The 12,040-nt window shown below is 38.5% G+C and overlaps 1 protein-coding gene across 1 annotated transcript in view; it reads left to right on the forward strand.

The window, feature by feature from the left end:
* The window catches only part of ube2j1 (ubiquitin-conjugating enzyme E2, J1), a 33,258-nt gene extending 21,311 nt beyond the window's left edge, over positions 1-11,947 (forward strand). Inside the window, exons 7-9 of the mRNA XM_084952237.1 lie at positions 2,508-2,637; positions 3,187-3,297; positions 9,081-11,947. Of these exons, the coding sequence (XP_084808363.1) occupies positions 2,508-2,637; positions 3,187-3,297; positions 9,081-9,356 (517 nt within the window). The 3' untranslated portion in view covers positions 9,357-11,947. The remainder of the gene's footprint in view (positions 1-2,507; positions 2,638-3,186; positions 3,298-9,080) is intronic.
* The last annotated feature ends 93 nt before the right edge of the window (positions 11,948-12,040 follow it).

Here is a 12,040-nt window from a genome sequence, read left to right on the forward strand (position 1 = left end):
TAAGATCTCCCAGCTCTGTGAGCCGACATATGTGTTCTTGATCATAGACATTTATGTCTGAAAGGGTTCCAACTGTAGTTTTTGTGAAAAACTATCAACCAACCACTGTGCCTATGTGGTCCCTGCTTTGGGAGACACAGGCTTCCCATTTGCCATGTCATAGTCCAGTTATGCGAAGACTGGAGGCCAAAAAAGAACATTCGACATGCTGTGCAAAATTCCTCATGCCGAATAAGCCAAGCTTTTTCTTTGTACGTCTAAACTTGACTTGAATAGAATCTAATTACCACTTTTTTCCAGAGGAAGACTCTGATTTGGATCATTTAATACCATAATGTATCCAAATTTATCTATGCCACCTTTTGCTTGAGGAGCTTTACAGTGATAATGTGCTGTTCCTGAGAGCATGAGTCATTCCACAACTTCACAGCTGTAATATGAGGCCATTAGTTGCTTCTAGGGATGATTAGCTATTCTAAGACAATCCAATAAAAAATGACTCCAAGGTTCCTCACACTGAAACATCTTTTTCTGTACTGCTCATGTTTTTTCCATTGCATTAAGCGTCTCTGTTGATCGTGTTCCTAGTAATATCACACCAAACCTTGCTGTCAGGGCTGAGATGTTGGCCTAAAGGTGCACACAGTATTCTAAGCTCTTAACAGGGGCATGTAAATGTTAAAAAAAATTACAGCTGACGATACACACTGTGGCAGTCAACAGGATATAGAAAGTCACTGTTACAAACACACTTGCAGTCACAGTGTAATCCCGGTACTGATGTTTGAAGCAGAGTTTTGTCTGTTTGTATGGGATGATGGGAATTGATACACAGCCCTAAAAAGTATGGGCAGCTCAATGTAAAAGTCTTTAGAACTGTATAATTGGTACCGAATGGGCGAAGCACCACATGGTGTTACATTTTTCTTTGGCACATACATCAAAGAGCCACACTGCATATGCTGCTGTGAGGGTTCTGGTTTTGTTCATGTTGAGAACAGCAAATTCTCTGACCATCATCCAACAAATCTGAATCTATGTCTTTGTACCAAACGCTGCTCACTGGCTGTATAACTATACACAGCTTTTTGCTCATATTCACCAAAGTTACGTTGAAACCAAGCACACCATTGTTTTTCTTGTGACATTACCAATAACTTTGATGTGTCACATGGCCCTTTTCCTATTGAAAAAAACAAAAGTTGTATCCAAGATGGCCGACTTCTAAATGGCCACCATGGTCACCACCCATCTTGAGGAGCTTGCCCCCTCACATATACTAATGTGCCACAAACAAGACTTTAATATCACCAACCATTCCCATTTTATTACGGTGTATCCATATAAATGGCCCACCCTGTATATCCAAACCTTGGATGACAACAATTTTAGGCAAATTGAAGATGGTTTAACAGAAAATGTTATAAAACTTTAGTGATTTCAGATGTAGTGACTCAGGTTTTAAACTATTTTTGTTTTTGTGATACAACTTGTCATATTTGATTGTTCATATTTTATCTTGCAATATTGTGAACTGTGTTTATTTAGAAATTGCCGCCAGTTGTTTTGGGTTTTTTTTGCCTTTTCTTATATTAGTGTGTCCTCAGATAGTCCAGCAGGAGCATTGGGCTTCTTTTTATATGTTTACGAGCCAATATTGAGACAATTTTTAATGCATCTATCGAAAATTACACACCTGATTCATTTTGGTGGTAAGAAACACCAGTGAAAATTTCAGGCCTTTATTTTTTTATATATTCATGTTTAACATTGCAATGTGATTTCAATAGGTAAAAAAATTGTTTAAAAGTGTGTCGATGGGCCATTTTTCCAAAAACAAAATATATCTTGAATTATCTATGAAGCTAAACTTTCCCAACATGCATTATATATGTCCAAACTTTGAGCCAAACATTTTTATGCAAATTGGAAATGGTTGAGCAGACAATGTTCTACTAACTGTCTGATTTGAGGCGTGCAGAGCTGCCCCTAACTTCCATAGGCTAGACAACAGCGCCCTGACTGCTGCTGGTATCGGGATGAAATCCTTGGATGGGTCCTGGGTTTATCCAGAGGATTCAATCCCCAGTCTCATTTGGCAAAAATGGTTATTCCAGGAATTGATACTATTCACTCTTCCCCATGCTTGTGTGACCTAAATCAAACAGAACACCTCTGGGACATTATTTTGTTGTCCATCTGAAGTTGCCGCGTTGCACCTGAGACCATCCAGGAGCTCAGTTTTGCCCTGGTCCAGATCTGGGAGGAGATCCCCCAGGACACCATCCGTGATCTCATTAGGAGCATACCTTTATTTCATAGGGCATGTGTATAGGCATGTAGGGCCCATAGAGAGTACCGTTTTGTGTTCCTGCTGTAGTAGGTTGATCAGTCATGGAGTGAATTCAATTTTATTCACGATCATTATCTAGAAGGTTCCAAGTGTGAAACTCAAACAAGTCCTTGTGGCAAGATGACATCACCACATGCCACCTGTTCTCTGACAGGTCCCAGGACTTCTGCTGTGAGACCTGTGGCTGTACCATGCGCTCTGCCCTCCTGGATCTCACCCCCAATAGCAACCCTGGTGCTGAAGACCATACGGCTAAAGAACTGGCTCAGCAAATCAACTTTAAGGTACAAACTCTGGCTGTTACATGAGGCGGGTTAAATTCATAGTTCTTTTGTTTTATATTTTCTCTGTGCATGACAATTCATAACAAAGCTGATTTTGATAATAATTGTTTAACTCGTATCACAACTCTCCATAATTATATTGAGAATACTGGAACTCCACAGATTATATCCAGAGCCTTTATTTATTAGAACCACAGAGCAGATGGGCCAAAAGCACTGTTCATTGTGTTAACAGTTCATTATTGAACATTGGAATGGAAGCTAACATAATCCCACTACAAAGATTATAAAGTCAGTGCATAATTTAGCAAATACCTATTAAGATAGTTCTCACCAATGTATTGCAGTGGCTCAATAGGCATGCCCCTTATTTTTTACATTTCTTTTGTTTGAGAACTATGCAGGATGAGAATTAACATTAAATATGAGCTTGACCTTTAAAAATCAGCTCCTGGAGGAATGTAGGATGAATATATAGATTTGAGGTCTGGCCCCATTACAAAAGGCAAGGCATGGTATAGATTACATAAATTGACTGTGTTTATGCAGGCAGAGTCCAGTTTATCCAGAGAATCTAGTGAGAATGAAGGAGGAGAAAGTGAACCTTCAACCCACACCCAGGGACCCTCCTCTGCAAGCCAAGAAGCTGAAAAAGACCAGGTATTTTTTTTACCACTCTTGTTTTACACAAGACGGCACATAACCTGCAGCCAGCTCACCACCTACAGAGTTATCCATTTGTTTTATTTTATTCTGCATGCATGATACATGCATAAAGTCGGCTAGGAAATCAGATGTTTACAGAGTTGAGTCCTCTGAATTGTCTCTTCTCCCTGTTGTTAATTCCTCCCACCAGACAAGCACAGACATGTGCTTGCTAAAAATAAAACAATGATGATTTGTTTTCTTCACATGAGTTTCAGCCCCACTCTGCCCAAATGAAGAGATTTGTTTAACCAGTGTCCAGTGTCTTACTCCCTTTGAAGACTTTTTCACCCTTTAAATTGCTTTACATTATGATCCCATAATCTTCCATAACTGTTGGCAGGTGATTCCAAAAACTGCCATGACTGGGAGTCTTTGAAGGTGAAACAACAATTTACCATAGGGATTGTACAGAGGGTATCATTCTTTTAACCTGAGTAAAACTGCATTGTAACTTATATTGAACACATAACAAAGTAGATTTTCGGCATAAAACTGGCTGCAAGCACCACATTTTATTTTTTACATTACATTCATTTGCTAACTTTCATGTGTCTTCTGGAGCAGTTGATTATCCAAGGAAGTACAAAATTTTAAATCATAGTTTTAATAAATACATTTCGTCTATAATTTGCACTATTAGCACAGGTTGTGGCATCAGCACAACACAGTGCCATCTCTCCCAGTATGTCATATCACATATAAAATAATATAATATATATAAACATTTGATATAGAGTAGTAGTATAGTATAGTTGAAAAAAAATGTCAGTTTAAAATTCAGTTTCGGCTAAAATGTATTCTCATGTTTCATAGTTAAATGTATTGGCAAATATTTGCAAGAACAACTTTTGTATTTAGTCCAGTCCATTTTTAACATTTACGTAAAACAGCACATAAAGCTGTCAGGTTATAATTCATGTTTTTCACGTAATCTAGCCATGCAATTCATCCATATTCCACTTATCCATTGTGGAGGGGCTGTCCCAGCTGTTATAAGGTGAGAGGCAAGGTACTACCCTGAATAGATCACCAGTCTTTGTCAAGACCAACACAGAAAGACAGCGCACTCACATTCACACCTATAGGCAATTTAGATTCTCCCTATTAACTGCATGTCTCTGAGAAAAGGCCCGTGGCCAGATAGTGAGCTTCAACCCATTCAAACACTTCTTGCTGTGAGGTTATAGTGCTAATCACTGTGTCACTGTACTGTCCATCCAGTGTGTCATTTTAAACACTCGTGTTTAACATTGTAGAAGATGTGTCATGGTAGCTTAAAGCCTGTGATACCATGGGTTCTCTTCACAAGTTGTGATATGGGTGAGCTTTGTTGCCTAAGAGGATTGATTTTGGTGCCAGCTGCTACCCGCAGAAGCACAGAGACTGAGTGTGAAGGAGCACTGTGGAGGGTCAACTTAGATCAGTGCTGCTGCGTTAGGATAAACTAAGGAGGGACATATCAAAAATAGTACTCACCATCTGCTGCTAGAATGGGGGGGGGGGGGGTTAAAACTGCAGAATCAGACAGGCTGGCATTCCACACTGCCTCTATGCTGCTGATGATGATAAATGATCATCATCAATGCATCCAGACAAAAATATGCAAAAAAACTATTTAAACATAAAAGCAAAAATGTGGATTATTAAACAGGCCATTAATTAGTACATTAATTAAAAATTTAATAACAAATTGATTTCTTTCTGCTTTACAGAAACCTGATTAGACGAGGAGGATTATGTTAGTTTAAATGAACCCCGAGTTATACTAATTTTCCGAATCTTCGAAGCACAGGCTGAGGAGGCGGTGTGGCGGCACTCCAGCTTATTAATCAGACTCAGAGTTTTAATATATTTGAAGGCCTGTTGAAAACCAGTTTTATTTGTGATCATCTATCGTCCACCTGGGGCTTACACAGTTTCTGTTTGATTTCTCAGACTTGTTATCTGATTTAGTGCTCGTCTCAGATAAAATAATTACTGTTGGTGATTTTAACATTCATGTAGATGCTAAAAACATTTATTCTATTATTAGACTCAATTGGCTTTTATCAAAATGTAGAAGAACCCACTCTCCACTTTAATCACACTTCTAGATCTTTTTATGATATATAGCAGAGAAACTGAGTATTTAATAAAATTTCCTGAAAACCTTTTGTCTGATTTTTTTTTTCCTAATAACATTTTAATTTATAATAATGTATTACACAACAGTGGGGATAAATTCATCCACTGTTATCTTCTACAATGCCATGTGCAGCGCGGTTACTTGAACGTTAGTCCAACAGAGGTCGATTATCTTGTTAATAATTTTATTTCTTCACTGCATACGACTCTGGATACTGTAGCTCCTATGAAAAAGAGAGCCTCAAATTAAAACTACTTTCAACTCTCTGGTATAACTCTCTAACGCGCACCTTAAAGGTGATGACTTGTAGGCTGGAGAGGAAATGGCGTGTCACAAATCTGGCAGATCATCATTTAGCCTGGAGAAATAGTTTGTTGCTCTATAAGAAAGCCCTCCGTAATGCTAGAACATCTTACTATTCATCATTGATTGAAGAAAATAAGAACAACCCTAGGTTTCTCTTCAGCACTGTAGTCAGGCTGTCAAAAAGTCAGAGCTCTGTTGAATCAACCATTCCTTTAATGTTAACTAGTAATGACTTCATGAACTTCTTCACAAATAAAATTTTAACCATTAGAGAAAAAAGGACTCATAATAATCTCACAGAGATAACATTATGTACAACTACTTTCAGTACTATTGATATTCATTTAGAGTATTTTTCTCCAATTGATCTTTCTGAGTTAACTCAGGGAATTACTCCCTCCCAGCCATCATCATTTCTTTTAGATCCCATTCCTGCTCAAAAAATGTTCTAACATTAATTAGTGCTTCAGTCTTCAATGTAATCAACCTATTAATTGGCTACGTACTACAGGTCTTCAAGCTGGCAGTAGTTAAACTGTTAACTATAGCATCTTGATGCATGCTCAATCATCCAGGCAAGGAAATCCCTAAAACTTGATTCTGTTCATCTGGATGTAGCGTATTCAGTGGGAGAAACGTTTTGCCACTCATCCAGGTGACTTCTTCAGTCTCAGCTGACTGCAGGTTTCCCCAACCTTACAGTACCTTTGAACAATGACTGAAAGTAGCCCACTGTGAGCAATCTTGCAGTGATTTTTGACTACAATATGTCCTTCAACGCACATATTAAACAAATATGTAAGACTGCTTTCTTCCATTTGTGCAAGATCTCTAAAATTAGAAATATCCTCTCTCAGAGTGACGCTGAAAAACTAGCTGATGCATTTATTACTTCCAGGCTGGACGACTGTAATTCATTATTATCAGGTGTCCAAAAACTCCCTGGAACGCCTTCAGTTAATCCAAAATGCTGCAGCAAGAGTCCTGACAGGGATTAGAAACAGAGAGCATATTTCTCCTATATTGGCTTCCCTTCATTGGCTACCTGTTAAATCCAGAATTGAATTCAAAATCCTGCTCCTCACATACAAGGTCTTAAATAATCAGGCCTCATCTTATCTAAATTACCTTTATAGCACTATATCACCCCACTAGAGCACTTCGCTCTCACACTGCAGGCTTACTTGTTTTGCCTACAGTATTTGAAATTAGAATGGGAGGGAGAGCCTTCAGTTTTCAGGCCTGTCTTCTATGGAACCAGCCTCCAGTTTGGATTCGGGAGACAGACACTATCTCTAATTTAGGATTATGCTTCAAAATTTCCGTTTTGCTAAACCATGTAGTTTCAGCATGGAGGAGGAAGTGTGATGTCTGGGGCTGTTTTGCTTGATCCAGGGTTGGTGATTTATTCAGAGTGAGAGGCACCCTGAACCAAAACAGCTACCACTGCGTTCTGCAGCGCCATGTAATACCCTCTGGTATGTGCCTAGTTGATCAGGATTTCATCCCACAGCAAGATAATGACCCAAAATATAAGTCCAAGCTATGTCAGACCTACCTCAGTAAACAAGAACAAGATGGTAAGCTTAAAAACACGGAGTAGCCAGCACAGTCTCCAGACTTAAACCCTGGTTTGGGATGAACTGGACAGAACAGTGAAAGCAAAGTAACCTACAAGTGCCGCACATTTATGGGAACTTCAGCAACAGATATGAGAAGAACTTTGGAAGATATAAGAGCTGAACACACATGTGGCATTAAATATTCTTCACAAAGGGGACTACTTTGATGAGTCAAAAGTTTAGAATACATTTTGGTCTATAAATTGATTCCATGATTTCTTATTTAACTCTAATTGCTTATTTGTACTATGTTTTCATTTCAATGTGCAATGAGACTAAAACTGCGTAACTGTCAATACAAAATAAAAAAATTGGCGTGTTCAAAACTTTTCTGTTGGTGTATATTGATCTACTACAATTCTACTCAATACAGCCTAAGATTTGCTTCAAAATGCTGTTAATTTTTTTCCTTTACAAATTTATAAAATCACTACATATTTAGTTTACCATAATAGAAGATAATTTTTTGTGTTCATTGTAGCCAAACTCTAGATGTTATTGTTCTCAGTTTAATTTTTTTTTTTCTGCTAGACAGCTGAATTCTATATAGCAGTAATCAGCTTGAAGCTCATAAATTAATTTAAGCAGCAGTCATGTCCAAGCTGTCCTGCTGTTCACATTTCGTGATGATGTCCTTGTCTGATATAATCAGCATGAATCCGTTTTAATGGCATCTGCTGTCCTGTGTGATTGGCTGTCTTAAAAAGTGTGCGTACAAAATAAAGCAACTTGGCGATTAAAGTCACTAGGTTATTAACAGGAAATTACAGCACACCTAAAGCTGCTTTAGTTCTGTGTAAACTAATAACATTTCTGCTTTGGTCTTTGTCATATTTGTGTGTGTTTAGGTGCATACATGTGTAGGTGCATACATGTGTAGGTGTCTACTGTGCACTCTCCCATGTCCCTAACTGGAAAGCATTTTAAAAGCTCCTTGTAAATTTATACAGTGGCAATCACAACTACAGTCACCTCGAGGTGCTTTATATTGTAAGGTAGACCCTATAATAATACATACAGAGAGAAACCCAACAATCAGATGACCCCCTATGAGCAAGCACTTTGGTGACAGTGGGAAGGAAAAACTCCCTTTTAACAGGAATAAACCTCCGACAGAACCAGGCTCAGGGAGGGGCGGGGCCATCTGCCGCAACCGGTTGGGGTGAGAGAAAGAAGACAGGATGAATGACGGAACAGATCAACCAGGTCACCAGTCTTTGTCAAGGCCAACGCAGAAAGACAGACAACCATTCGCACTCACATTCACACCTATTGGCAATTTAGATTCACCCTATTGACTGCATGTCTCTGAGAAAAAGCCCATGGCCAGTGTATTTCAACCCATTCAAACCCTTCTTGCTGTGAGGCGATAGTGCTAACTGCTGTGTCACTGTACTGTCCTTAGTGTGTTATTTCAAACACTCATTTTTAACATTGGTCGGTCACAGCAGCAGACTACAAAGCTGCTTGACCTGAAGGACAGGCAAAATTTAGCTCCTAAAAGTGGTTCAAAGCATTTTAAAGACAGAAGAACAAAGCTTAAAAGCTTAGTAGAAAAAGTCTATAAAATAAGTGAGTTTCAGACATTTACTGAGGAAACAGCCAAACAGCCAGAAATGTAACTAATGAGATGACTAATGTCCTTGTCTTAGTGATGCTTACACTGAGATCCTCTTCCACAGGTAGAGGCTTCTCCGTCCACAAGAGCGGAAGCACTTCAGACACCTACAACCTCCACAAGTTCCGATCGTCCTCTCAGCCCCAGGCAACGTCGCGCCCAACAGACCCAAAGAGAGTCAGCAGCCAGCAGAGCAGTTTTCACACCAATTCATCAGCCTCAGGATGAAAGCCACACAGGCTCTGCAGTTCTCATTGTGGTGCTCACTCTGGCTTTGGCTGCACTCATCTTCCGCAGGATCTACCTTGCACATGAGTACAAGTTTGACTATGATTTGTGACCTTCCTCCTGAGTCAACCGCTCGTACTACCAACTCCACAGAACTTTAATTAGCTAAAGCAGAACCAGAGGTGAGGCAGTGGCTAACAGTGACTACAGCAGTCCTCCCTGCCTGTCCACAGAGGGTTCAGCCTCCACTTAGGGGGAACTTTCATTCCTCTAATCGCTAGAACACCTCCAGGGTGTCTTTAATTTAATGTGAATTTTACTTTCCAGAGCATCTTGCATTTTTGTGAATGGGAAACTTCATTGTTTGTGACCTGTTAAACCACACACACAGCATGCCCCCTTCCATAGAAATTGTCTATCTTACAGCTGCTGACTGTTTCCATTATTGAAATAACAGAGTAACGTAAAATGACAACAACATAGGATCAGGGGCAGTTGTTGTCTCATACTAATTATTTGATCAAGAAAGCATCTGCACAAATTACTTGTGCTATTATGACTTTATCATGTGTTTTATCTTCCTGCAAGGTCAGCTTGGTCACAGTGCACAGGGCTCTGTTTTAATGGTTTAAGGCTAACAACAAGCACAAAGTTAATGTGGACAATTGTTTTAATTGCACGGGGGCATTCAGACCAATCTGAATAGCAGAAGCTGCATCACCGTGTGTCCTGCTACTTTTAGGTGAGTGTGGGGATTTAATAGACTGATGTAGAAGCTTTCCGTACACTGTAAAACATCAGTAGTTCAAACAAGGACCAAGACAAATATTAAAAAACTAAATTTCATAAATTAATCTAAATACAGTACAACAGAGCTTTATGTTAAAAAGAGTGGACTATAACGCAGTCTATTCCTTTATAGGTATAGTGTCTTTTACTGATACCTGTACCGATATCCTGTGCTATAATCACTGTCATTTTTGTCTGTGTATTTATTTGAAAAGAATACAAAAAGAGTATTTAAAATGTTTAAACTGAGATTTTTTTTCTTGATTTCCCCCAAATACAATAAATTTATACTCATCTTATACAAAGTTGTCTGTGAAGATCCAATTAATACTGAATTATCAGTGCATCTAAAGATTTTGTTAGCAACTTGTGCTACTGATAAGATGATAACCCTTAGCTAAGGCATTGCATATTCCAGCAAGAAAATACTAAACCAAACAACCAAATAGTAAATATTAGAAAGGATATCTGCAGTAAAAGTTCAGGTATATAACTAAAGGCTAAAGACAGAGGAACTTGTGCTTGTATTGCACACTAGTGCACAGGATTTTGGTAACGTGCACCAGAATTGGTGAAGGCATGTGTAGAAATTAGCAACACTTGCTTTCAGTAAGTATTTTAAGTCAATCGCAATATTAATTATTCAGCACAACAATGGTAAACCACATTCTTCACAGGTTGTCATAGCACTATAGCTCCATAGTAAAAGCCTCGAGTGTTATGTTTCTTCACTGTCATCACTGGATGTTGTCTTTGTACTATTTTCATTTAAATATAGGGTTTAAATTAATTGTTACTTTTTGGGAAATGGGGTTAAAAATTGATAAATTCTTTCAAAGTGAGGTTTAGGATTATGCTTTCTTTTCCTCTAAACTTTAACCCTTTAAAGGCTAAAATAATTGTCTGAAAATTTGTAGAACAATCTGGGAAATATGATATACTATATGTTAAGGGGTCAAAGGTCTTTTAGTGGCTGAAGTGTCTAATGTCTTGTACACAGAAACATTTAAGACACATTTCCATCAGAACACTACCTGCTTTGTGCTGAAGCATTTGCTGCCACCAAAATAGAGCCTGGAGTGTAAAGCTTCCTAGTAATCCTGTGTGACTGATCCAGTATCAGCTAAATGCATATTTACTGAAGAACATGATCAGGGTAGACAGCTTTGAAATCTTATTACCATAGCAATGTTTATTGGTGATGTAATTTTAAGGATTACTTGCTCAAACAAGACAGTGTCTTCATAAACGTCTGCCAAACGTGCAACCAAGTGCTTACTTCCAACACAAGTATAACTGCCTGGACTCTTCACCTATCACACCAACATCACACTTTGTTTCCAACACAAACTCACTTTTCTGTGGATTTGTAATTCCATTTGTTTCAGTATCTTTCCTCCTTCGGTACTTCTGTCACCCCGGCTGTTTCATGGTGTTCATAGCACATGTCTTTGCATTCATTTTTTGTTTGCCTTGCATTCTCTGAAGTTATTTTCCCCAGTTTTTAGACTCAGAAATGGTCTCAAGCATTTAGTATTTACCCTTTTTGATTCAACTTAGATTTAGAATTTTATCAGTCTCATGAGACTCAGAGGAACATGGAAGCAATTTAAATGTATTCTTTGCACAGCAAAGGTGACAGCTTTCTGATACGTAGAACGTCTTGGCTGCATACAGATAGGTCAAAGGAGGTTGCAACAGTCTACAGGAACAAATTTGCCTCTGTATCTTCTTCAAGCAGCATCGGATACCTGCATATGTCCAGGTATTACATGTAGACAGTCAAGATTTTTTTTTTTTTTTTATCAGTATGCATTTTGTCAGAATTTCTTTATGACAGTGTCTTCTGTCTTTATTCCCATAGCTCGTGTACTTGGATATAAACAGAAAATAAATCAATTTCAGATGAAGGAATGTGTTTGCCATGTGCCAAGTTTTATTCTGTCTTATCCTTATTTATTACCTTATTTAGCCCCTCACAGCCCATTGTTCATCTGGGGGCTAGTT

Source organism: Perissodus microlepis, chromosome 15, assembly GCF_051167445.1.
Source record: "Perissodus microlepis isolate ML-2025 ecotype Zambia chromosome 15, ASM5116744v1, whole genome shotgun sequence".
NCBI lineage: Eukaryota > Metazoa > Chordata > Actinopteri > Cichliformes > Cichlidae > Perissodus > Perissodus microlepis.